General features: G+C 45.8%; 1 protein-coding gene and 1 non-coding gene across 2 annotated transcripts; both read right to left on the bottom strand.

The window, feature by feature from the left end:
- Positions 1-7: 7 nt before the first annotated feature.
- Positions 8-26,465, bottom strand: Fdft1 (farnesyl-diphosphate farnesyltransferase 1). Its single transcript, XM_052732977.1, has 8 exons — positions 26,282-26,465; positions 17,059-17,156; positions 15,776-15,959; positions 11,935-12,063; positions 9,326-9,517; positions 6,917-7,093; positions 5,766-5,918; positions 8-591 (listed from the first exon to the last, which is right to left on the bottom strand). Exons 1-8 carry the CDS (start codon positions 26,378-26,380, stop codon positions 370-372), a joined length of 1,254 nt encoding a protein of 417 aa, XP_052588937.1. The 5' UTR covers positions 26,381-26,465; the 3' UTR covers positions 8-369.
- Positions 20,179-20,342, bottom strand: LOC128108110 (U1 spliceosomal RNA). Its single transcript, XR_008217322.1, has one exon. It is a non-coding gene; the product is annotated as a U1 spliceosomal RNA (small nuclear RNA).
- Positions 26,466-27,945: the final 1,480 nt, after the last annotated feature.

The following is a 27,945-nucleotide window of genomic DNA, read 5'->3' as shown; positions in this document are numbered from 1 at the left end:
ACAGAAGGAAAAGTCACCTCATTTTCTATTATGATAGGTATTCAAAGGCTGTTTCAAATTAAATAAGTTCAATCATCACTCTAGCCAGGTTCACTAGGATCTGGTGGCCACATGGGGTGGCCACCCCTTCTAAAGGGCAGCAGTCAGTGAGCAGGCTGCCAATGGCTACAAGAGGCAGAGGAGTCCCGCACGACCCAACAAGCACCAGGCTGCTGACGGCAAGGTGTCCTGTCCTCTGCACGGTTTCTAAAGGTCCCACACACAGTTCTCCTGGAGATAAGAGTAGGGAAAATGAAAGGGAAGTCAAAATCCACCTGGAGGAAAAGGTAAAACCATTTCATGTGAACTTCGGCTTCCAGCCAAATCCAGTCAGTGTTCTCCTGTCTGCACATAGTCTTCTGTGACCTGGGACAGGGTGCTCAGGCACTGCCAGCTCAGGGCAGCCAGAAGCATGACAAATGACAGGTAGATGGGGGAGTAGTGGCTTCGGGAGATGAGCTGACAGTTGGGAAGGTTCTGTGTCCGGATGGTGGAGATGATCTGCTTGGTTTCGCTAGAAGACGGGTCTGAGTTGGGGATCCGGTGATAAATCTGTTAGGGGAAGAAGAAAAGCTACTTAGTACTGTCTCCAGTGCGCCACTTGCAGACATTTGCCATGGTTGGTTCTACCTCTTCTCAACAGGTAGGTGCTCCATGCCCATGTCACCAAGGAGAAAGCTGAAGTTCTGAGAACAGGAGTGACTTGCTACTCCGATAAAGCAGAAGTGCCACCCAGGCGTGTCCTGTTGACGAGGAAGCACAGTGCAGTGCACACCCCACCAAGGAGCACTAAGTGCCTAGAGAGCGGCCACTGCACCACTCCAGATCCCCATACCTCACGGTGCCCGGGGCATGTTAGCATGATGCAGTTACGCTGACCAAAGGCATGGATGGGTTGGGTGGGGAGACTCCAATCCCAGCAGCTGGGCAAAAGTAGCTCAGGTGAATAGGGCGTAAGGTAGCAGGAACAGCAGGGGTCGCCATGCAGTCCTGTCAGGACCTCCTCAGCGCTGCTCCTTACAGGAACCTCCTGCACATCTGCAGAGTCCTATTCTTCCACAGCTATGCCACCACTGCCGAGTCATGCCCTTCGTGACTCACATCCGAGCCCCAAATCCACTCACCCTTTCACAAGGTCAACAGAGATGGACAGCCTGTTTCAGTAACTCCGTGCCCTCCCCATTACCTGTAGACTATCTGAGCTCCTTGCTGTGGACATGAAGTGACTCGGGCCGTACCTTCTCCAACTGCACAGGCCCCTGGGTACCTCTCTTCACACATGCAATGCTATGGCCACTTCTCCTTTCCCACCACACCCTCCACACTGCACCTCCAGGTACCGTCACCCGTCTCTTGCCTATCCCCCAAGTCTCAACTGAATCAAACTGACAGCTTACTGGCAAGAGGGTTGACAAACTGAGCCAGAACTGGGGCATGAGGTGGAGAGGATGGAACAGGCATTTTACAGATGTTTAGCCAGGCACGTGGTGTACATTTCATCATTTAAGCACTTGGGAGGATGTGAGTTGAGCACAGCCTGGGCTATAGAGTGAGATCATTTAAAAATAAACAGGACCCAGGGCTGGAGAGATGGCTCAGCAGTTAAGAGATCTGTTCACATCATCCACATGGAGGCTCACAGGAACCTGCAACCCCCGTTCCAGAGTTCCTGGTAATGCAGGATTACCTCTACCCCAGTAATGCAGGACTTCATTCTACAGAAGAAGCCAGAACACATGAAGGGTGAATGCCGGTTGTAGCATTTTGTTTTGACACCTCATTGGCAGCCATAGCAGCTTTCCATCACTATAATGGACTACCTAAATTAACTTTCAAAAAGAATGGGTTATTTTGGCTGAGTGTTGGAGGTTCCAGCCCATGACTGACTACCCCACTATTTGGGGCCTGTGACAAGGCAACACACCATGCAAGTGCATAGTGATGTAAGCCCTCTATATCCAGAACCAGGGAGTAAAATGAAGAGACTGGCCCTGTCCTCTTCAAGGCACACCCTTGCCATGCACTCTCATGTCCTGGCCTTTATGGGCAGGGAGAGAGACCTGTAAGGACCGGCCCCAGCCTGTGGGTAAGAAGTGGAGTGTGTGGGGTTTTCAGGTGCTGTTATAAGCAGAATTTTTTTTAATCTACAATAAGTTTTAAATTATTTTATTTATTTTTGCATATGTGTGTTTATCTGTGTGAGTGTATGACATGTGAATGCAGGTGCCTGCAGAGGCCGGAAGTGAGTGTTTGATCCCCTGGAGCTGGAATCACAGGTGGCTGTGAGCCTCTTGGTGTGGGTGCAGGGAACTGAACCCCTGACTTTCTTCGTAAGCTGCAAACATTCTTAACCACTGAGCCCCTACACTTAACTTTTTTTTTTTTTTTTTTTTTTTTTTTGGTTTTTCGAGACAGGGTTTCTCTGTAGTTTTGCGCCTTAGCTGCCCCTGGGGCAAGGTTCAGTGTGTGCTTTAAGTCAGAGCCCTACACTTAACTTTAAAAATAATAGATAGGGCCTGGAGAGATGGCTCAGTAGTTAAGTACATTTGCTCTTCCAGAGGACTTGGGTTCAGTTCCTAGCACCCACTCGGCAGCTCACACCATCCCTAATTCCATGTCTAGAGGATTCAAAATATCCCCTCTGACCTCCACAGACACCAGGTACACATACGGTGCACGTACACACAGGCAAAACATTCATAGACCTAAAAAAATTAATCTTTAAAAAAAGAGTTCAGTATTGTATACATGTAATCCCAGCATGTGGGAGGCTGAGGTAAAAAGATCAGGCGTTCAAGGCCAGCCTGGGCAGCAAAGCCAAGCCTTGGCTTTAAAGCAAAAATTGAAGAACTAAAGATACTGAAAAATTCAGTATCACCTCTTTCTGATTTTCTGTTACTTCCCTATATCAGTTCTGTTTGGGTTTCTTTTGGGGGCGGGGTAAGAGTATCAGATACTTTGGTGGTAAAAACATCCACTGTATAATGAAAACTTGAGGTAAAATTATTTATTATTACTATTGCTGTTTATTGATTACATATTTATGTGTGTGAACACATACATGCCATTGCACAAGTGTTGATTATCTCGTTCCATCAAGTGAGTTCTGGGGACCAGACTCAGGTCATCAGGCTTGGTGGCAGGTGCTTTTTATCCACCAAGCTATTTCTCTGGTCCTGTCTACTTATTTATTATGATTATTATTAAAATTGTTATTAAATTTTTTGAGATTTATTTTTCTTTATGTGTATTAATGCTTTGCCTACGTGCATGTATATGCACCATGTATGTGCCTGTTGCCCCTGGAATTGGTGTTACAGATGGTTGTGAGCCACCACATAGGTGCTGGGAATCAAATCTGGGTCCCCTTAATAGCAACAAGTGCTCTTAACCACTTAGTCATCTCTCCGGCCCCAGTCCTATTTATTTTTATTTTAAAAAATTTATTTTTATTTTATATGCATGGGTGTTTTGTTTACATGTATGTCTGTGTACCATGTCTGTGCAGTGCCCATGGAGACCAGAGAGGGTGGTTGGTTTCCCGGCATGTGAGGGCTTTATGATGTCCCAGGGATTCCATGATTAAGGTAGATGACAATGTCATTAACAACTAGAGTTCATGTCCAAGGCATTAGCTGGGTAATAGCCATGAAACGTCTACATGATAGGAAAGTAAACGAAATCAAGACAGACTGCAAAGCAATCCAACATCTAAAGGATAAGTAGAAGAGGCAGAAAGGCTCAGGAGCGGAAGAGGAGGGGTCAAACAGGAGACAAGCATCACTGAAGACGGGAAAGCAAAGGGCTCCAAGCAGAAAAGAGTCACTGTGTGACTTGGGGGGTGGGGAGAGCGGGATTTAAAACCAACTGGTTTTCCGGTTTATCATCAAAGGCCATCAAATCATTTCTTCCTCTTCTAGGTTATACACACCCAAGTGCTAATCTGTACAGTTAAGAAAGCCCCAAGAGCAGCCACATGGAGGCACAGAAACATGAAAACAATGGCCCTTGCCAAGGAATTCAGTTGGCAGAGTAGGGGATGGAAGTTTCCAGGTGTTTGCCTACACATTACTTCTATCCCAAAATAGCAGGAAGAGTTCCCTGGCTGACAGGTTCGCAGGCTGCTCCTGCTACTTCGGATCTGTCTGTCCACCTGCTCAGGAGGACATGGGCCATCACTGCACCTCTGTGTAGGCATTAGTGGCCTCTGGGAAGCCTTTTCCTGGTACATTCTCAGTACAACTGAGAAGACAGACAGCAGAAGAGACATGCCTTCCTTCCTACAAGGGCAGAAGCGATCTGTGAGGAGAAACAGGATCGGCTGCAGCTGGCATCTAGACACCAGCAGGTCGGCCTACCTGTAGACATCATCTAAGTCTTAACTGACTGATTTTGAGACAGTCTCTTGTAGCTCAGGCTGGCCTCAAACCTGCGATGCAGGTGAGGATGACCTTGAACTCCTGATCCTCCTGCCTCCACCTCCCCAGTTCTGAGATTGTAGCCATGTTCCACCATGGCCACTTTATACGGTGGGTGCTGGGGATCAAACCTAGGGCTTTGTGCACGCTAGGCCAACACTACCTGCTGAGTTATATTTCCAGGCTGCAAGTCTTCATTATAAAAACATCATTGGGAAATTTTCCATAAGGCTGACATAAGAGCTCAGATTTTAATGTCTGAACTTTACAATTTAAAATTTTTTTCTGCATCAAATAAACTTATACTAATACAGACTTTACTTTGCATTTCATTGGAGTAACTTTAAAGAAAATTAGAAAACCTAGATTAGAGGTCAGCAAGCTTTCTGTTAAAGGCCCAGAGCTATTTTTAGCTATCTGGGCTCCTCTGTTGTAACTACTCAACTCTGCCCTGAAGTTGCAAAAGCAGCCAACCAGGAGGGAACACAGTGGCTGAGTTACAGCTGTGGCATTCACAAAAGCAACTGTGCCACCTTTGGCCACAAACTCAACCCACCAGCAGTATTGAATCCTAATAGTCAGGAAAAACAAAATAAAAAAATGAATTTTAGTGCCCATGAAAGTTTTCAAAAATGATTTTCTAAAATTAGTAATCAGTGAACCAGGTAATTCCCAAATCATGCCTGTAGTCCCAGCACTTGAGGAGTTGAAGAGGGAGGGATTAGAGTGAGTTCAAGGCCAGCCTGAGCAGACACTATGCTCCAGTCACATATTACCTGCTATGCATGCTGGCACAGCCTGGGGAGGTATGATTTGCTGAATAAAGTGGTTCTGGCATTTGAAATGAGAGTTGCAGAAACAAACAAACAAACAAACCAAACACTTAAGAATTGATTGCAAGTAACAGCCTTACTTTGTCTACATTCCTACTGGAAATTTTCAAGTGAGACCCGTGATATGATAGAATATACTATACTGAGCATTTCAAACATGAAATTCACTCAGCCATGCTCTACATTAGCTTCTACCTCATATCCTTCACCCATCAAACAAGCTTGGCTGGTCTCTAACATCATCTCACAGCTCAGGAGACTTCAGAGTACAGCCTTGCTTCTTCCATGTCATCATAGGACCTGCAGGGCTCTGTGTGTGTGTGTTTTCTAGTAAGGGATACCAACTACTCTCTTTAGGCTATAACACTAAGTAGTGAGGACCATCTACTATCTAAACATGATCTGGTTCATCAGTGACATGATTTAATGCATAAAAACAGCTACAAATTACCCAGGAAACTAATTAAAAACCCACCTCTTCTATATACTGGTGTATGATGGCTTTGACAGCTGGCATGTTGGTGGCATCCATCATGAGGGTAACTGCTTGTCCCTTCCGAATCTTCACTACCCCTTTGAAAACCTGCTGATTGTTGTAACAGGCAGCCAGTGTAGCGATGGCCATTACCTAGGTAACAGGAGAGGAAGGAATCTCAGCTCATGAAGATGTAACAAAAGGCGCTGTATGCACTCAGAGAGTTACAACAGAAATATATTTCAAAATAATATCTGGAAAGAATGTTCTATTTTATCCTATTACGAATATAATCATTATCCATTAAAAATTGTGAGATGAAAACAAGGGGAGCGGTCTGTGATCGAAAGTAAATGATTCTTATCCTGATGGAACCCGAAGCTGGGTATACAGACTTAGCTGAGCACCATTCAGAGCTGTCAGTACTACATAAAACCAAACTTCTGAGGGAGTTAATTACAGAAATCACTGGTAAAGGAAATTAAAAAGTGTAAGAATATAGAGGCAGGGCTGGACAGATGGCTGAGTGGTTAAGAGCACTAGCTGCTCTTCCAGAGGACCTGGGTTCAATTCCCAGATCACAACTGTAACTCCAGTTCCGGGGGATCTGGTACCCTCACACAGGCATACATGCAGGCAAAACACCAATGCACATAAAATAAAAATAACTTTTAAAAAAATATACAGAGGCTAGTTCTATATTGCTATCTTGAGTACAGAAAAGGATAAAAATACTTAGGTATTTAGTAAAGAAGTTAATACATGTATTTATTCACTTCATTTATGTAGGCAATGTGGAATGCTAGGCATCTAACTCAGGTGGTCACTTAGTGGCAAGCACCATGACCTGCTAAGATGCCTCATGTAACAGCCTTACCCTGTTTTAACAGCATGCTGGCCATGTAAGCTGAGGCCAAGTTTTACTTATTAACATAATGATCTAGCTAGTTTAGAACAGATGATGGAAAAAGGGTAAATCTAGATAGAAGGAAAGTTCTGGAAAAGTTGACTTTGTTCTTGAATGCTGTAACTCACTACTCCTGAGCAAAAGAGAATCTACCAGAGTCACTTTCTTAAGAAACCATGACCCTGAATACAGCAGAGCAAGACAGAAACTGTATTCTACCCAGCCCAAGCACGACACTCCATACCTGTGGAATGGCACAGAAGTTAAACACACTTTGGTTCCGGAGCCTTGACAGGTAGGTGATGACGTGGGGGATATGGTGCAGGGTGTTGGTTATGAGTTCATTCAAGCACTGTACGGCCACATCTATGTTTTCTGGCTTAGCAAAGTCTTCCAGCTTCTTAACGTATCTGCCCCACACCTGATCAGTCAAGAAAGTACAGAACAAGTCAACAGGGGCACAGGTGGAGAATTTACATGTATTATGAGGTTTCCTCAGGGGTTGGAGGGGGCTCAGCATAGACCATTTAGCATGTAATGGGTGGGGCCTGGGGCAGGCTTCTTGCTATCTGTTCTTTTTTTTTTTTTTTTGGTTTTTTGAGACAGGGTTTCTCTGTGTAGCTTTGCGCCTTTCCTGGATCTCACTTGGTAGTCCAGGCTGGCCTCGAACTCACAGAGATCCGCCTGGTTCTGCCTCCCGAGTGCTGGGATTAAAGGCGTGCGCCACCACCGCCCGGCTGCTATCTGTTCTTATATATTAAATGAACCCATTTCTATAAATCTGTATCTTGCCACGTGGCTTGTGGCTTATTGGTATCTTACATCATGTTTCTCATAGTGGTGGCTGGCAGCATCTCCTCTGCCTCAGCCTTCCACTTCCCAGAATTCTCCCCTCTCTTTGTCCCACCTATACTTCCTGCCTGGCTACTGGCCAATCAACATTTTATTTATTAACCAATCAGAGCAACACATTCATAGCATGGAGAACATACCACAAGCACTTCCCCTTTTCTTTTTCAAAAAGGAAGGTTTTAACTTTTACATAGTAAAATTACATATAACAAAACAAATGTAGATGTAATTCTAAACGGTCTTATTAAATAAGAAACACAGAACCAAATAAAGAGTTAAAAGCCCAGAGATCAGAGCAGTAGCCAAGGGCTAAGACCACCTTATCTTACCACTCGCTGCCGTCCTTCCCCTCAGAGAGAGACCTTCTCCTGTGTGACCCGTCTTTTTACTGCCTTTCTGTTCTACCTTCTCATTGGCTTTAAACCCAACCACATAATTTCCTCATCACTGCCTATCTATACAGACCTCCAGATCTCTATGGTTGGTACTGAGATTAAAGTTTCGGGTCACCACTTGGCTGTGTCCTTGAACACACAGAGACTCTGCCTGCCATATGATCGGATTAAGGGCGTGTGCTACCATGTGAACTTCTGCTAAATGGCTTGCTTTTAGCTCTGACCCCCCAGGCAACTTTATTTATTAACATACAAATAAAATTACATTTCAGCACAAATAAAATATTACCATATTTCCCTTCTATTCTAATAAAAAGAAAAAAGGAAAAAAGTTGTAACTAATATAAGAAAAACTATATACAATAAGTACAATAACTATATACAATATATATAGAACAGAAAGGCAATAAAAAGACAGGACACAGGAAGAAGGTCTCTCTCTCAGGGGAAGGATGGCAGCGAGTGGTAAGATAAGGTGGTCTTAGCTCTTGGCTACTGCTCTGATCTCTGGACTTTTAGCTCTGCATTTGGCTCTGTGTTTCTTATTTAATGAGACCGTTCAGAATTTCATCTACAACCAATGGACAGAGCTAGGCAGGAGCCTTTCTCAAGTCTGTCTGCCCAAGTGTAAATACCCTACATGCTCATTTTTCCACAAGATGGCTGGTCTCTTTGTTGCAATCCCAGCACCCTCGAGGCTGGGCTGGAAAATCCTGAGTTCAAGGCTAGCCAAGGCTAGCCTGGGCAAATACTCAAACTTTAGACATTGAGATTTTTAATAAAATAGTTCCTTTTATATTAGAATATAAATTTTTGCATCTGTTATATGCACTGCAAATGCATTTTCCTCACTTTGTGACTTATCCTTTTATTCTCATTCTAAAAGCACTTGGCTTTAGAACATTTTCTGAAAAGTAAGAAGAAAATCCTGGAGGGATCTCAATAAATAGTCACTGAATTTTCAAGCTTTTGTTCAAGGTTTAATGAAAGCAGGTCTTGTATAGTGGACATTCTGTCGTTTTTTTCCACCCAGCACCCCCTGGATCCAATCCTTCCCACTTGTGTTGGCAAACCTACTGAAGGTCTGAAGTCAGAGAACTCAGGCTGTGGCTACAGGAAGACATTCAGGGAAGAGTCCCAGCCCTGAGAGCTCAAGTTGGGTTGCCCAGGACTTATCTATGATTTGGAGGAAGTCTGCCAGAGACAGAAAATGGTCAAAGCTATTCATTCACAAAGCCTGAGTTCCCCGGATGCAGCCAGTCTAGCCAAAGCAAATGACCTAATGGACTCTATCCATTCTCATGCTACTAAGCTTATTTTGACTTAGTCACTTGCAACCATTGGGTGCAATGATTCATTTTTCAGAGTCTAAAACTGTTTTCCCCTAAGTATCCCATATCAGTTACCTCTTGAGGCCAAAACTCTCTTCCTTCATGTTGGTCTTCCAGATAATCACGAATGATATTTGTTTTCTGCAGGAACAGACCCATTGAGTTGGCACACTCTGTGTCCTCACCAACTAAGGCGTCTTCAAACTCTGAGGCCGAGAACAGACGAGAAAGGCCAATTCCTACCAGTCCAGCAACGTAGTGGCAATACTGCAAAAGATTACAGTGTAAAGACTTTAATGACACAGAAAGGTCTTGCCAGGCATCACTAGCCACAACAGAGGGAGTCCAGAGCACAATGTCTGAGCTGTCTTTTTGATTAAAACCCAAGTACATGAAAATACAATTAAGATGTAACTACACCGTGTTCCTGACTCCCTGTGAGCACTCTGCATGCCTTCAATCCACAAACACACAAGACCTACTGTCAGCCCTCCACTGTACAGATGACAAAACTGAGAAACAGAGGTCAGTTACCTTGCCCGCGGTCACTCATCTGCAAAGCCAAGGCCACGACCCAGAGGTGTTTATTTTTATTTTATTTCTTCTCTTTTTGTATTAGGGTTTGAACTGCAGAGCTTTGCTTTGTGTTTTGTTTTTCTGAGACGGGTTTTTCTGTGTAGCTCTAGCTGTCTGTCCTGGAACTTCCTATGTAGACCAGACTGGCCTCAAACTCACGGAGATCTGCCTGCCTCTGCCTCCTGAGTGCTAGGATTAAAGGCGTGCTCCAGGCAGGATCTTACTCCCTTTATTTTTGCCATATTCTGTAGACCAGGAAGGCCTCAACCTTGTGACCCTCCCACCTCAGCATCCAGAGTTGCTGGCTAAAAGGGTTAGAACTATGAATCCGGCCTAACCAACATTTCTTAAAAGGTCTCAGCAAGATTTTTGGCAAATGTAATGTTTAACTGCCAAAGAATTTGTTTCCCATGAAAGTGCCTGCCCCGCCCTCCCCAACTTCAAAAGGGATATACTGTTGACAGTAACACGATATCCAGACTAGATATTGAAAAACATTCTGCATCTACAGTGCTAAGAAAACTGCATTTCAAGATAATAGCTCTTGGGTAGAAATACCTCTAGAACAGAGACCTATAATTTATCTGCCTTCAAAGCTGAAGGGAAAATAATTCATAAAGCATTCAGTTAGATCTGATCAGAACTTCTATTCAACACAGATGAAAAGGGGTTAGTCCTGAATGAGCCATGCCAAGAGTTGGCTAGAACTTTTAACTTTGCATTGAAATTTGAAAACTGGTCTAGCACCAATCACACATGTCCTAACTTGGAAGGTATAAGCAGCAGTTCTGAAGATACTTCCACTAAGTCTAAGGGGTTTGTTTTGTTTTGTTAGTCAAGGTCTCACTGTGTAGTCCCTCACTGTCCTAGAACTCATGTAGACCAGGCTAACCTCAAACTCACAGGGATGTCTGTCTCCTGAGTGCAGGGATAAAAGGCACAGGCCACCACGCCTAGCCAAGTTTGGCATTTTGTTTTTGTTTTGTTCAGTGCTGAGGTCAGAGCCCAGGGTCTGATTACATCCCCCGAACCGACATTAAGTCAATGAATATGTCAGTCTATTTCAAGATCTGAACCTAAGCACTGTGACAAATACAATCACATGAACTCTTTAGTTATTTATGAGGTCAACACATAAGTGAGCAAGCACTCCTAAATCGATCGTAGCCTACCAGCTCCTAGCCTGGCCTATATCGCACACTGCTGGCAGGGAAGAAACTCTGGCCAGAGCAGCTAGTACTGTGTTTGCTCCATCCCCACTCTCCTCAGGAAGATGCACCATGCCCACAGGGACAGCTCTTCTCTCGTCAGTAGTCGCCATGGATTCAGTTTCTCTAAAAGCACATGCTGGGAAGTCTCCAGTGCAGCAGTGCAGAGGCTGAGATGCCTCATGGGAGATGAAGGCCATGAAGGCTCCATCCTCATAAGTGGATTAGTACAAGTTATAAATCGGCTCCAGGCTGGGACTTCCAGCTAATGCTCTGCTGCGCTCTCCATCTCTCTGGACATGTTACAGTGAGAACTGCAAGAAGGTCCTCTCTAGATACAGCTTAACTTCCCAGACATTGAGAAAGAAGGCATGAAAAACTTGGATATATCTAATTATTCTTTTTCTTTTTTTGGCATCACTGGGGATCAAACCCAGGGCCTGAGGCATGCCAGACAAGCACTCTACCACTGAGTTACTCTAAATGCAAAAGAAGAAAATAATGCGTCTGGTGACTCACACACTAAAGTATGTACGTGCACAGTATTCCATAATGGAAAAGAAAATAACAATAACAACAAGCATTGTTTTTAAAATCTGAAAAGCCCTGTTATTTCTGTATTATAGAAAATTATTTGGCCATTTAAAATTTCACAGCAATTCAGGGATAACGTTACAATTCACTTTGGCAACAGTAAGCCCTCCAGGATACGCACTGTCACTGACAAGAGGATTCCACTTTAAGCTTAGTGGGTATGAGGACACAGTCAAATGCAACAGATGTTGGTTAAACCAGAAAACCCAGATCTGGAGACTATGCTGTCCTTGTTCTGAGCTTCACCATGGTGACAGCTGGCTGTCTAACTCAGCAGATGTGGACCCTGCTTACAGAGACACTGACCTTGTCCCAGTCCTGTTTGGAGGTCACATGCTTGTCCACAAATTCTGCCATCCCACATCCCATTTTCTGGCAGATGTCAGCAATCACTGTTTGATATTTCTCAGCCAAATTTCTAAACTCCAGGGAGATCTGAAATGGAGGCCATAAAAAAACAAAACACAAGATTACACACTTCATGGTACCAAACAGAAATGCACAACCCCGTAGAGCTCACAAGCCAGATCAGACAGTCACTTCCCTTCATCAGTCAGGTTCCCCAAGTACTTCTTTCTTGAAGCTAGTGTCTTTTTTTGTTTTTGTTTTTTTTGAGACAGGGTTTCTTTGTGTAGTTTTGCGCCTTCCCTGGAACTAGCTTTGTAGACCAGGCTGGCCTCGAACTCACAGAGATCCGCCTGGCTCTGCCTCCTGAGTGCTGGGATTAAAGGCGTGCGCCACCACCGACAGGCAAAGCTAGTGTCTTTAATTCAAGCAAATGAAAACAAAAAGTATCCGGTAAAACAAGAAAGAATTCTGTCTTTCTGGAACCCTGAGGGAAGGTCTGCCTTTTTCTTCAGGCTCTACTGTGGGACACAAGCCAGGAGGGCTTCTCCCACCCTTAGGGAACCGAGTCACAGCTATGGCACACTCCCAGGTCCCAGTATCCCTTGCTGGCCATTCCAAGGACATGAAGGCACATTATGGTGATAAGTCTCCTGGGACAATAAAGGCAAATCCCAAACAAGGCCAGAGACTCATGGCACTTTCATTAACTTTCAAAGATAAACCCCTCCCTTTATAGGCGGCCTTGGACAGATTACGATTAAAACACCGGCTCCTTTTGAGACAGGTTCTCATTATGATAGTCAGAACTGACTTAAACTCTTGGTCCTCCTACCTTCGCTTCTCTGGAATTACTGATGTGTGCTGACATGACTGGCTGTTTTAACCTTTTCTTGTCATGTGGGGTTTTTGTTGTTTTCCAGACAAGTTTACATATATTCTGGCCTCAAACTCACTATGTAGCTGAGGCTAGCCTTGAGCTCCTAATCCTCCTGCCTCCACTGCCTTACCTCACCCAGCTACAAAGAGGCAGCAGAAAAGATGCAGAGTCAGCACCGGGTTTCTGGGGCCAGGCACCCGGGGTTCCAATCCTCACTCCCAGTTAGGCAAGGGACTTTAATTTCTCCACAGCTCATTTTCCTCATAACCAAAAATGTAGAAAGGACAGATACACCACAGATGGTATAGGTATAAGCCACGGGTGGTGGCACACTCCCATAACACTGGGGATATGGAGACAGGCAGATCTGTCTGAGTTCGAGGCCAGCCTGGTCTATACAGCAGTTCCAGAACACCCAAGACTACACAGAAAAAACCCCGTCTTGAAAAAACAAAAGCAACCAAACAAACAAAAAACCCTAAAGGCTGAGGCAGACAAACACGAGGCAGCATGCTCATACACAGACTGTGTATGAAGTAAAGAGAGTTCGCTTGGCTTATTCGCAGAACAAGAATTCACGCCAAATGGAGGTCTGCACATCGTATGTGGCAAAAACTTTTAAATTTATCAACTGAGCTAAGAAATTGACCTTTAAAGTACATTCTATCTACCCTGCCTTGATAAGCATATTTTATAAGGACTAGAACCTTTTAGATTTGAATTTAAAATGCCTGATACCTTACAGGTTTTTCAAACCCAACACCTCACTCCGCTCCTTTCCCTTCCTGCCGCAGCTCTGTCCAGGACTAGGACAGCACCTTTACTCCTAAAGAAAGGTGTCCCAGGGCCAGACTTCCGCTACAGCCCTTCTGAACACATCTTTGCCACGTCTTCCTATCTTAAGCTGATTCCAAGAACTGAGAGGGTCTCCCATTCAGATAAAAACACGGCTTCTCGATGCTTCCCCTCCATCAGGATATCAACGGCTCACAATCACAAGTCGCTTTTTTTCTTCTTTCTTTCTGGCCTATACTTTCAGCTCCCTTTTTCTCTATCTGGGATAACTCGCTGTTTCCTAACCTTCCTGTTCAAACAGGAAAAGATCAATTCGCTGCTCACCTTTGAAGCCTTCCAAAGCCAAACATTCCCTTCCCATAGGACTGCCACATACATCAAAGAAGACACTGGACTTTCCAAATGTACTCGATGAGGATCTGAAAATTATCCATCTCCCCCAAATTACTTTAACATCCTCACATTTTTGTATTCTTTATGCTGGGCAGATAAGGCTATATTAAATTTGTATGATCCATATAAGAAAATGATCCCACAACCAGAAAGCATTTAAAGGTTATAATGTTCCAGCATGAAAAGTAGTTTGGGCTGGGTGTGGTAGCCCTTAATCCCAGCACCAGGGAAACAGGCAGGTAGGTCTCTGAGTTCCAAACCAGCCTAGTCTACACAGCCAGCTCCAGGCCAGCCAAGGCAACACAGTAAAATCCTGCTTCAATAACAAAAAACAAAGCAAAATGTACTTTGGGAGGCAAGTCTGGTGTTCCTAAGGAGGTTGGGGTAGGAGGGTTATAAGTTCAAGGGCAGCTTAAAACACAAAGTGAGTTCATGGTCAGCCTGGGCAAATTATTGAGAAACTATCTGAGAAAAAAAAGGGAGGGGGGGGGGGTAGGCTGAGAATCTAGAGTAGTATTAAATAAGAGTAGCTAGTGATCGTAGGGTCCTGGGTTCCATACCTAGTATGGAAGAGAAAAACAAAACCCATTTCTGTTACTACAAAGGTGCAACCAGGTGGCTCACAGCATTTCATCTCCGTTAGCAGGGCTCAAAGGCTCACGGTGAGTTTCAGAGCAAACACATTCACTGGCTGTCGGGTACCTGAAGGACACCAGTGTCCCAGGTCCTTCCCTACGTCAGAGCTCTAACAGCTCACTCATCTCTTCAGACTTTCTCAGAGTACAGCATACCATATTTTGGTCATCGGCCCTGAAAACATGATCTCAGCAAGTGGAAACAAACCTTTCCCAAAAGGAGTCTTTCTCAAACCTGGTTGGACTCCTCTCTATTCACCTGACTCTCTCCCACTCAGATGTACAGACTAAGATTCCTTCACTGTCAAAGTCATATAAGGACTATTCTCCAAAACTCTAGCAAATATGCACAAAACAAATGCGCTTGTTGGGGTATCAGGAACCACATGACTTTGCTAAACACGCAAATTCTAGAAAAGGAAGAAGTGAGGTCCATGGACAACATGAACTTGAGGACTCCTAAAGCTTGGGGCTTTAACTATAATCCACCTCAAGAGCTAATACCTACAGAACACTTAGTATGCATCAGGCATGCCTAAGATCTTTATACCTAAGAAACTACCCAACTCTTGCAGCTCTACCCATGCAGATTGAGATACTGAGTCACAACTCAGGAAAAGTGCCAAGGATCTCACCTCGGCTGCTGCAGGAGCCCATACCCCACCCACAGGTGTGATCCATGCTGAATAGCAATCTCAGGCTGCCAGCCTCACTACAGGCAACAAGTCTGTGTGAGCCAGTCTGGACATCCATTTTTTTTTTTTTTTTAATATTTTGAGAGTCTATCTTTTAGAAGCCTGAAATGTGAATGCATCTTTCTGTAAGAACAGACTAGGAACTTGTAGTATAGAATTGGGGAGCTGTTATCGTCTCTACCACACAGAAACCGAGGTAGGGAGGGGGTATATATCTCATTACCAGTTAGTAAGCTGGGATTCTAACCAGAAAGGTCTGGCTCTGGACTCTCAGCTGCCAGAGTTCTTAGCCATCACATCCGGCTGCCCTCCAGCTGTTCATTTTACCTTTCTCTCAGCTCAGGGGCTGCCCTCCAACTGTCCTACCAATTATCACCATAGGTACCCAGAGGAGAGTCCACTACCGTGGGGAAGTCCTCCAGCACTTGGCGGTCCTTCTCCTTGCTCTCCGTGAACCGCCACTCTGGTTCGTAGAGGAAAGTGTGAAAGTTGCGCAGCATGGGGATCTTCTTCTCCACACTGATGGTCATGTCATCCTCCACAGTGTCCAGAGCTCGGAGAACCAGGTAAAACACACATACTGCGTGGCTGTAAAAAAGGAAAGCCTGTTAGCATGGCCACGAGCATGCGCTTTTCAACGTTTATTTATCTATTGTGTGTGTGTGGATGTGTCTGATGTGTGTGTGTGTGTGGATGTGTCTGATGTGTGTGTGAGCATGAATGTACCCCAGCACATGTGGGACACAGCCTCTGGGAATCAGTCCTCCCTTAGCACCATGTGAGTTCCGGGGACTCAACTGAGGTCACCAGGCTTGGCAGCAGGTGCCTTTACCTGCTAAACTATTTCATCAGCCTCTTTTTGAAAGCATTTATTTTTAAATAACATTTAAAGCAGAATAGCGCTCCATGCCTGTAATCTCAGCTCTGGGGAGGCTGAGACAGGAGGCTCTTGAGTTCAGGACAACCAGGGCTACAAAGTGAGACCCTACTTCACTAACTGTCATTTAACTTGTCCCAGGCCATTTTCTAAGGTGTCTTACCAGTAGCTCTCCAGAGCTAGAAAGTGATATCCAAAGCCTAGCATACTTAGCGCTTAGATGCGTTCCCCTGTCTTAATGGGAGTAATGAACTCTACAGTCTATTTATAAAAAAGTAAACTGAAATGCTAAGCAGGGGGGTGCCATACCACTCCTAGAATGCTTTATGTTTAACCAGTGCATGTCAGGGACCAACAGGCAAATGTTTAGAGGGAACGAGTATTTTGCAGACGCAAAACTTTTCAGCATGAATGCTGTCACAGTAACTGGTGTAAACTTGTGTGCAAGTGCACAAGAGGAAGCTTCTGAAGGCTCAGTATGCTTAAAATGTCAGGTGACAAGCAGGCCAAGAAAAACGCCTGGGCCTGCTCACTGACAGATGCAGGTGCCAGGACTAAAGGAAAGTAACAAACATGGCTGCCCCACCCCCTTCTCTGGAAGGGCTGGCCTGAAAGGACGCTGGTAGATGGCCAGGTGCCTGGAAGGGCATTTGCAAGTAAACACGTGGGCGTAGTGGGGGGGGGGGGTTAGTCCTGCCTAAGCCACAACAAGGAGCCCATAATTCTAAGTGGCGAGTCAACGTGGCTGCAGTGACTCCAAGTCCCCTGGAAAAGCGGCCCTCCCTCCCCCCGGCAGGGCTCTCCACTAACCGCATTTCCCCATCCAGCGCCTGGATGACGGCGGCGAAGCTGCGACTGGTTTGATTCAGATACTTGTAGCAGGTCTTCAAGCTGCTGCTGAGGGAGTCCTGTGGGCAGAGAAGACACACCGTGGTGGCAGACGTGGAGCAGGAGTGGGGCTGGGGCAGGCAGCTGGCAGCTGGGCTCCGTGCCCGGGACCAATCCTTGCAAGGCCAGGAGGTTGGGGGCCAGGAGCAGCCCCGTGAGGGCGAGCCGGGAGTCCTGGGCGCGGCGACCGGGCTAAGTACCAAGGTGCGCTTGACCAGGGCCATGGCCTTGGTGCTGCCTGTGGCTGCCATGGGGAGTGCGGCGTGGAGCCCTTCCTCCATAGGCCCACCTCAGGGCGGGGATCCGACAGGGCTAGCTCTGGCCAGAGTGGAGGAGCCACACTGAACACACCACACGACATGTGCAGGTCCTGACCACGCCCACTACCGCCTCTGGCCACGCCCCCCGCCGGCACGAACCCCTTGCTCTCCCCGGCCCCTGGGATGCGGTTTTTCCAAGACAAAACTATCAAGGCAGGCTCCACTGAATCCTCTTAGGCTGGCCTTCGGTAAACTGAAGTGCTGTGTTTGTTTTGTGTTTGAGGTCAGTCTCTTACGACCAAGCTCTGGCTGGCTCGGAAATCACTATGTAGACCAGGCTGGCCTCGAACTTGATTGTACAACCATTCTACCTCTACCTCCCGAATGAGTGCTGGGATTACATGTATGGGCCACCACACCCAGCAATGTGTCTGTCTTTGCACAGCCCAATTTCAGTTGAAATTGCCCAACCTAAACACCTGGCCACACTGGCCCACCTAAACAATAACCCCTTACCCTCTGAAGTTTCTCTTAATAATCAGGAGTGAGCCCATTTCTACCCCGAGGCTTCTTTACCCCCACTGCAATCGTTTTCTTCTGAAGAGAATCTGGCTTTCCTGTCCCTAGCCCAGTTAAGACTGCCAGAAACCTTACAATCGCTGCTCTTAGAAGCGCAGTGATGTGCAGTGAGCTGGTCTTCGCAAAGAAAAACAAGGAAGGACTATAAACACTTTGCAAAGAACTAGAGGTTTGGAAGATGTCTTACAAATGCCAACACAAAACTGCCGTTTTGTACTGTGTGTGCATTTTATATGAACGTTTTATGAGCAGAAAAACCGAGCTAAAGGTACAGATTTTCCCCGGTGCCCCTTGCACACAATCTCCACTCATTCTAAGAAATGGGAAACACAATTACCTCACGAGGGAGTCGTTTCTGAAATACAGCATATCTGCTAGAAGGCAATCCACAGTACACTGGAATGTTGGAGGACCTTGGACCCTGGTGGGTCCTGTGAGCTATGTCCTTTTTTATTTGTATTTCCTACATTTCCTAATATGGATACACATGATTTTGTCCAAAGAGTAAGGCTTTCTTTTAAAGAAAAAAAAAAGATATATAATCCTGAGTTTCATTTTATTGCCATTTCCAATAACATATATTAGTGAAAAACAATACTTACTAATCAGCATATTTAAGTAAAATTCATAGTCTAGCACATGAAAATAACCCATAGTTTCCATGAATAAAGCAATACATTCATGGACAATTTTAAAACAATACACTCTTTCAAAATGTGGAAAGATAAAATTTCACAGGAAAAAAACTGAGTAACTGCTCTCTTTTGAGACACAGGCTTATTACTCTTGTAGCCCAGGGAGGCATGGAACTCATGGCAATCCTCCTGCCTCAGCCTCTTCACTGCTCAAATTACAGCTGTGATCCATACCCAGGACGAGCAGCTCTTTGCACAGCTCACTGTCACTCCGTCCCATGAGTTTCTTCTGCAGTGATAATGGTCTGGGGGTGGCTCTCACCAGGACTTGCAGCGAATGCAAAGGACAGCCACTGGCTTTGCAGAGCAGTCTTAGGGAGACAAGCCACAGGCCTTGCTTCCTTTGTTCCCTCCACATCCCTTTTTTTGTTTCTGGTTTCAGTATATCACCCAGAACAATAAGCCCATAAAATGACCAAGAATAAGCCTATTAAGAACTGTACTGAGCCGGGCGGTGGTGGCGCACGCCTTTAATCCCAGCACTCGGGAGGCAGAGCCAGGCGGATCTCTGTGAGTTCGAGGCCAGCCTGGTCTCCAAAGCGAGTACCAGGAAAGGCGCAAAGCTACACAGAGAAACCCTGTCTCGAAAAACCAAAAAAAAAAAAAGAACTGTACTGCTCTCTGAACGTTGGCAAGACCTCATAGCTGTGGACTTCCAGTATGTATGTCACAGCTACTGTCCCTAGAGCCTCTCCATGTTCCCTGCTGCTTGAGGCTAAGTACACATCCAGAACGCTCCAATGAGGGAAAACAGTGCTCAAGGGCATTCAGGACAAGGGTACAGACAACTAAGGAGGGCTGAACTCCCAAGACTTAGGCTCTAGTTGACAGCTACCAGCACCACCCCTACTTTCCCCACCCCTGCCATAGTTTCCCCCCACTCCTATTTTTGAGTTTTTCGAGATAGGGTTTCTCTGTGTGGTCCTGGCTGTCCTTGAACTCGATCTGTAGACCAGGCTGGCCTCGAACTCAGAGATTCGCCTGCCTCTGCCTCCCTAGTGCTAGGATTAAAGACATGCACCACCACTGCCCAGCCTTCTTCCCTTATTTTTAAGATTTATTTATGTATTATGTACACAGAAGAGGGCGCCAGATCTCATTACAGATGGTTGTGAGCCACCATGTGGGTGCTGGGAATTGAACTCAGGACCTCTGGAAGAACAGTTGGTGCTCTTAACCTCTGAGCCATCTCTCCAGCACCATCTTCCCTTATTTTTAATAAGACAGGTTTGCTTAGGACAAGAAAAACAAAACCTCAAAATCCCATGAACCTCAGAACTGGACTCAACAGCAAGATTAACAACTGCCATTTATTAGGCACCTACTGCATGCCAAACACAATACAAACATTACCTTTAATCCTTCCAAAATGTTTAAGGAAGATGTAACAGTCCTGGAACTTCAGTCCATGCCACACAGGTGGCAGATCATACTTTTTAGTGTTTTATAAAACAAACCATAAAGTGTGCATATAGCCAATAATGTTGAGTCTTTTTCTTTTTCTTTTACAGGGGAGAGCGCGAACACAGTCCCCCACTACCACAAATTATGCAGTCGAGTTTCCTGCATTTGGGGAAATTGCAGGGGTCAGCACATCTGGAGTACAATGGATAAGCCTCGCCCTGGGAAAACTACCTTTGTGATCATGGTATCTCCCCTGCCAGGTAAGTATTAATGTTGAGTCTTAAGGAAAAAAAACAAAAAACAAAAAACTTTCAGCTAGCCAGGCATGGTGGGCATAGCTGTGACTTAGTTCTTGGAAGGCTGGGGTGAAGGGTGAAAAAGTAGAAGCCATCTGGGCTACATCCCAAGACCTCTTGGCATAAAGGAAAACAACAAAAAATAAAACAAAACCCCTTTCATTCCCAGCCTGAAGCTGGCAGGCTGTGGCTAAGGCACTGTACCTCTGTGTACTATCTTACTGATGATAAAGAAACATGGAGATTAAGTTACTGACAAGAACATGTATGTCTAAATAGTAAGAGTTAGACTTGACAGAAGCCAGATCTTAGAAAAGGTTGGCTTCCTCTACTTAATTTTTTTTTTTAAGGTACTCTCTCAATGTGTAGCCCTGGCTGGCCTGGAACTCTCAGAGATCTGCCTTCCTGTTCATAGGTTAAAAACATGCACCACGCTGGGCGGTGGTGGCGCACGCCTTTAATCCCAGCACTCGGGAGGCAGAGCCAGGCGGATCTCTGTGAGTTCGAGGCCAGCCTGGTCTACAGAGCGAGATCCAGGAAAGTCGCAAAGCTACACAGAGAAACCCTGTCTCGAAAAACAAAAACAAAAACAAAACAAAACAAAACAAAACAAAAAACAAACCATGCACCACTATGTCTGGCCTGAACCACATTTATTCTTTGTTGATGAAATAATCAGTCCTCAATACTGTTCAGGGTACATTTCCCTCAGAGTTTTCTTATTGCTGTAACTTAAGAAAGAAAGAAATGTTAAATAAATGAAGTGTTCACCTGCTTTTTCAGGCAGTCTCCTCACGCTGTGGGCTTACAACTGTGGACACCCCAGATCTGTAATGACACTTGTCTGGCACTTTTTCCCCTAATTAAAGGTACATTCAACTACTATTTATTTATGTATCGACCTGAGATTTTACCATGGCATTTAGGGGGTCTTAAACTTCTGGGCTCACATGAGCCTCCTGCCTCCACTTCTGGAATAGCATCCACCACAGCATGCACTTCAGTGGTAGCACTTGGCTAGCATGTATGAAACCTTGGGTTCAATTCTCAACACTGGGGAATTGGGGGGGGGGCTACAAAATGCTCAGCAAACACACTGGTCCTCAAAATCCTTGAGGGAAAACAAATAGCCCAAGCCTCACTTTCTTTGCCCCTGACCATGGCCACCCACAGTGTCCAAGAATCTCATTTTATAGAGGAGAGAGAGAAACAGTCCCCTGCTCCAGGTCACAACCCTAAAATCTGCCATCCCCTGACCTCACCCCTCCGACCTCTTGCGACTATGCTTTTTGGTAATTTCTGCTTGAAACTCTGGGTATTTGTCCTCCCTCCCTCTCCCAATAGAACACTTTGACAAAAGCCACGTCTCTGCCTAGGTTTTTTGTTTTGTTTTTAAATTACATATACCAGTCTGGCCTGCTAACTGGGTTCATGCAACACCTGAGCTTTTTAAGCTGACTAGCCTCCAAACTAGAAAGAAGCACAGAGGTGCATGTGTGACCAGGCCTGGCTGGGCATCCCAGAGACATCTGTAATCTGCAAAATGGCAGCAACAACAGTATTTGTCCCTTTCAGATTATTAAGAGTGACAAAGTGCACTAAATTGTAAACATGGCCACAAAAGTTTGTGACTCTTCCCATCATGAGGGATTCTTTTTCTCCTCCCTCATACCTGGCTCCTCTGGTGACATTTGGGGTCCAACTGGACAGTAACAGATGTGACACATGCAGAAGTCTGAAAAGTGTGTGGGTATTGTGGTCTGCTCCCCCCTTCCAGTGTCGAGGAGTCCGAGGACAAGCCTGCAGGCTGGTGAGATGGGTGTCTCCCCTATCCTGGCTGTACCCTGCTGTCCATCCCTTCATCCAGCCACAAGCTGCCTGTCAGCTGAGCAGGCCATGGAGAAATGGACTCAGCTGTCCCAGACCAGAAGCCCCAGCTGTCCCAGACAACTGTGAACTAAGTAACAGTGTTCCTTTAAACCACTAAGGTTGGTGTCCTAAAATCAGGACAAATATACACACAGCATATTTTACACTTAGCCATCTTCTAGTCGTTCACTGGCATTAGGAAGCAGCACTTGTTTCTACAATCCCAGCCCTAAGCTTTGGGATGGTTTGCCCTCAGTAAAAGCTACATGAGAAGCTGGCAAGATGTCTCAGAGAACTGGGATGCTTGCTGAACAAGACTGGCAACCTGAGTTCAATTCCTGGAACCCACGTAAAGATAGATGGTGGAGAGAACCAACTCCACAAAGTTGTCCTATGACTGCCATGTGTGTGCAGTGGCATATGCTCGAACTCACAGAAATCTTGAACTCATAGAAATCTGCCTGCTTCTGCCTCCTGAGTGTTGGATTACAGGCGTGTGCCACCACCGCCCGGCGGGATTAAAGTCTTGTCAGAAAAAAAACAAAAAAATTTTACTATTTATTTACTTATTTATTTTTGTAGAGGGTAGAGTGTGCCACAGCAGGAATGTGGGGGTCAGAGCTGTGCTCCGTCCGCTTCTACCGTGTGGGGCCGGGGAATTGAACTCCGGTTGTTAGGCTTGATGCCGGCTGCCCACTGCTGTGCTACCTTGCCAGTCAGGCTACTTGGTAGTTCCTAAGTTCCTTTACTTTTTAAAGCCTCTCAACCACTTAGGATAGGCATTTGTGTGCATCAAGCCACCTCTTAGCTGGCTTTGGACGGGCTGCTTAGTGTACCTCTGTGCTTCATTATCCTAAGCATATCTGGATAAAGAGAGCTCTAGGGGGGATGGAGAGACGACTCAGTGGTGAAGAGCAAGTACTGCTCTTGCAGAGGACTGGAGTTCAGTTCCCAGAATTGGTATCAGACAGTTCACAACCACCCCTAACTCTAGCACGAGGGGAATCTGATGCTCTTTTCTGGACTCCACAGGTACTGTACTCGCCTCCACAAAGTCACACAGGACACTGCCACACACACAATTAAAAAATAAAAGTGAATCTTTTTTAAGAGAGAGTGAACAAGCTCTGTACTCAGACTGAGTCAAAACCCAGCTTCTACACCATAGCTAATTTGCTAACCTCTCTGAGCCCCATCCACAGAACAGGAAAACAGTAGATCCACAAAGGGAGGCTGGATGTTTATGTAACAACAGATGGGAGGTATGTAAAATAGTGTTTGGCACATACCAAGAGCTAGATAAACTCTCTAACTAAAAGGCACACACACATTTCAGTTTCAAAAGTCTTTCGGCAAGGTACAATGACGGAGGGAAAAGTGCCAGACAAGAAGTGTCATTACAGATCTGGGGTGTCCACAGTTGTAAGCCCACAGCCTGAGGAGACAGCCTGAAAAAGCAGGTGAACACTGGCAAGGGGCGAGCAGGTCAAGATCAGATGCAGAAGTGCCTTGTCTGCAGGTATGGTTCACTTCCTGATATCAACAATTGTGTTCAGCTCTGAGCTAGATCTGGACAGTCTACTGCTTTAGTTGTTTCTGAATATTTAATTTCTTAATAAAAATAAATGAAGAGAACAAAGTAAATATGACAAAAAGAATACATATTGAACCTCAGGTACAGTTTGTTATATTTTGGTATTTTTTTTTTTTTTTGCATGAACTATCTTGTAATGAAAACCAACTTTTAATTGGCCTTGGAGGCTCACACTGCAATCCCAGCACTCAGGAGGCTCAGAGTTCAAAGCCAGCCTGAGTGAGTTCCAGATCAGCTTACACCCTGTCTCAAAAAACAAAACGTCCAGAGTGTTATCAGTTAATGCCATCTTAAGGTATGGGAACTAGAAATAATGGCATCAATAAGAAAGAAATGTAAAGTTCTGATGCAGCCAGACCAAAACTGCCCAAGTACCATGTAATCATGGAAACTGAACTTTAAGGGAAAAGGAGGAGCTGGGACATGGCCTGGGAAGAGTACCATCCTATAAGTAACTAAAAGGACACAGCTTTGTAGCAATACTTTTTGGTCTATTGTTTGAAATGTTCTCACTATGTATCCACGGCTAGCCTCGGAACTCGATATGTAGATCAGGCTGACCATGAACTCCTAGAGATCCACCTTCATTTTCTTCCTTTATGGTGGGGTTAAAGGCGTGTGCACCACCACCCCTGGCTATGAATCAGTATTCTTAGAGACCATGAGAGTTTAATACTTTAAGGTCTGTATTCCAAATCAAAGATGAATCTCCCTTTGGCTCTAAAAGCAGAGCAAAAGGTGGAAGTTCAGTCCAAGACTTTCTAACACTTGAACTTCCTGGAACGGGAGGAGACAGTGAATACACCTCCCCAGAGGGTGAATTACCATCACCAGAGGTGTCAGGAGACCAAACAACCTGAACTGTAAGCAGACATTCTTTATCTTAGGTTCCAGATCCCTGTGACTACAAGGCCAGCCTGGTCTACACAGTAAGTTCCAAGGCAGCAACAACTACACAGTGACACCCTGTAGATCAAAGAGAGAATCTTACATCCGAACGAGGCTAAAATATAGACTCTTACATCTGAAAGTGAGTTTGAGAGCTGACTACTAGACTACAGGAGTTGAAGAGTTAAAGTTAAACAGTACTAGAGACAGCAGATAAGCGAACCTCACATGTCAGAACGCCTTCTTCAGATTTCTACAATACAAAACAATGTGTGACACTTTATAAGGGTCCTGACAAGATGGAACTGGCAGTGACTGGAGAAGGCAGAAGTGAACTGCCTGTCACTGGAGCTGTCACAGACCAAGTGTGTGTGTGACAAAGCAGAGAAGCTTTGCTTTTGGTCACTTATCCTTGCAAGAATCTAACAACTGTGCATCCTTCTCTTTGCATTTATTTCTTCAACGGTCTTATCTGTCTATGCTCTTTACTACACTGCCATCCATGCTTTATCCAACACAGCACCTACTTATCACAGTGCAGGTGTCCCCTAAGTAAGTGTCTGCAGAATGGCAGAGAGGTGGCACTTGTCCAAGCAAAATCTTTTTTTTTTTTGGAGCGTGGGGGGGGGGGGGTGTTGAGACAGGGTTTCTCTGTGTAGCTTTGCACCTTTCCTGGAACTCACTATGTAAGCCCAGGCTGGCCTCGAACTCACAGAGATCCGCCTGCCTCTGCCTCCTGAGTGTTGGGATTAAAGGCCTGCGCCACCACTGCCCGGCCAGAGCTAATCTTAAAAACTGAGGATTCTGCGTTACGAGAAAATCAAAGCGTTTTAACAAAGGACACCAATCAAGAATCTCTTTAAATAAAATACAGAGTCTGTGATGTTCCAATGGAGGGGAAATTTTTAAAGTTTTTGATGTAACCCATTAATTCAAGCAACAGTTACATACATTTATTAGACTAAAAATCATCATAAAAGCACGCATTTAACAAAGGGTACAGTGCGATGAAATACAAGCAAAAACCAAGTTCTGGCTTTCCGGCCGCCAGTAGCTAGTAAGAACTTGGGGATTATGTGCGCACAACAAAAAAAAAAAAACCATAGGAAGCACCCAGGAAGAAAACAGTGGCTGCAGGAAGGTGAGGATATGAGGGAGGTGATGTGTCTGAAAACTGGATAGGAGTGGGTGGATGTGGAATTAAGTTTTCATTCCAGAAGAGATAGGCATATAATAACTCCTACAGGGTTCCTTATGTTCACAAAATTTTTCTCAACCCTGTTCTCTTTATCTAATCTCAATTCTGGAACGCAGCCGTTGGAGTAAAAATAAACCCCAAGTTTAGGAAAATAAAGTGCGCACAGGTAAGAGTAATGGCTTGAACAAGGAGGAAACCTTTGAAAACAGGTGGGGGGTAGGGCGGGGCCTGTCAAGAGGACCGGGTCCAGCCGGGATGCGCGACCCAGGCCGGGACCCCGCCTTCCACGCACCCAGGGCGTCCGAGGCCGTCCTCCCCGTATGGGCCACAGAACCGCGAGGGTACAGGGATGCTCGGCCTACCTGGTCCATCTTGGGTATGAACTTCCGCTGGCCTCCCATGCGGAATCGCAGCAGGTTGTAGAACTCCTCCGGGTGGCCTAGGCACTTGACGAACTCCATCCTGGCGGCTGCCGGACGCGGGGCTCACCTGTCTGGATCTCCAGCTCCCGGCGGTGTCTAAGATACTGGGGACCAGCGAGGGTGAGGAGGCGGGGCCAGCGCTGGACGCCCCGCCCACCTCCCGCCCTCCTCAACCGGCTGCGCCGCTCGCGAAGCCAGCCTAGGGCGAGCTCAGTGGACTGACGGGCGCTGATTGGTCAGAGCCTGTCGCACCAGGAAGACGCCGGCCAATCGGAGGCCGGAGGAGTCTGGCGCGATGACCACACCCTAGAGTCTGATTGGAGGGCTAGAAAGAGGCCAGCGAACGCGATTGGTGCCCCGAAGAGGGCCTTTGTTTGCGGGCAGCGTGTCGGAGGTGGGTGGCGTGCGCCGTGGGTGGGTAGGTGGGCGTTCGGGAGTGCCGAGTCCGGTCCCGATCCACGCGTTGCCTGGTGTTGGGAGGAGAGGTTCGCTGGCTCCTGCGTGCCACCGCCCCTAGTTAGCATTTACCTCTGGAGAGGCCTAAGGGATGGGCTAGCCGAGCGGTTGTCAGACTGGGAGGGGGCGGGGACTGGAAACGCGACTGGCGGCTTGTAGGTAAGCCGTGGCGGATCACGGTAACCGGAGCTGCCTGTCACTCTGGCGCTACACTGTGTGCCCAAGAATATAGGTTTCCAAGAGAAAGTAGGTTTCATGATTTAAAAGGAAAAAGTTAGGCTTGAAAACAGGTAAAGCAGAGTCTTGCTTTCCTCCGAGGAGAGTTTCCTGCGGCTTTCCTGAGCTCCAAGTGGGACGGCGCACAGTATTTCTCAGGCTTCCCCCATCCCTCATTTGTGAGACATCATGGTGATGGTTCTTGGATCGTTATTTTCAAAGCTGCTAAAACAAAGGGAACTGGGCTCTTGATGGACATACCTCTCATGGTCTGGTTAATGTGAACCAGGATTTATGTGATGCCTGCAAAATCTGCACAAGATTGGACCCCGTTTGGAGTGAGAGGGACAGCCTCCAGTTAAGGGTTGCAAAGGTCGGGGAAGGGCTCCCTCCCTGAAGATCTGTATGTGTTTAATGGTTGCTAGTGGAATAACTTTTTAAAAAAGTTATTAGCGTAATGATACACGAGTTTTATTATAGACTCCTTCATACATGTATATAGTGTATTTTGATTATATTCTGGTGATATTTTATTTGTGCTGAAATGTGATTTCATTTGTATGTTGATAAAGTTGCCTGGGGATCAGAGCTAAGAACAAGCCATTAAGCAGAAGTCTGGTAGTGGTAGCACACGCCCTTAATCCAATCACATGGCAGGCAGAATCTCTGTGTGTTCAAGGACACAGCCAGCATGGTGACACATGCCTTTAATCTCAGTACCAACCTTAGAGACCTGGAGGTCTGTATAGACAGGCAGTGACGAGGAAGTCCTGTGGTTGGGTTTAGAACCAATGAGAAGACAGAACAGAAAGGCAATAAAAAGACAGGACACAGGAAGAAAGTCTCTCTCTCAGGGGAAGGACGGCAGCGAGTGTGTGTGTGGTAAGATAAGGATAAGGTGGTCTTAGCTCTTGGCTGCTGCTCAATCTCTG

This window comes from Peromyscus californicus, unplaced genomic scaffold (assembly GCF_007827085.1).
Source record: "Peromyscus californicus insignis strain IS unplaced genomic scaffold, ASM782708v3 Scaffold_12__1_contigs__length_115047231, whole genome shotgun sequence".
In the NCBI taxonomy this organism is placed as follows: domain Eukaryota; kingdom Metazoa; phylum Chordata; class Mammalia; order Rodentia; family Cricetidae; genus Peromyscus; species Peromyscus californicus.
The sequence above is the reverse complement of the archived record's forward strand: the minus strand, read 5'-3'. Positions and strand labels throughout refer to the sequence as shown.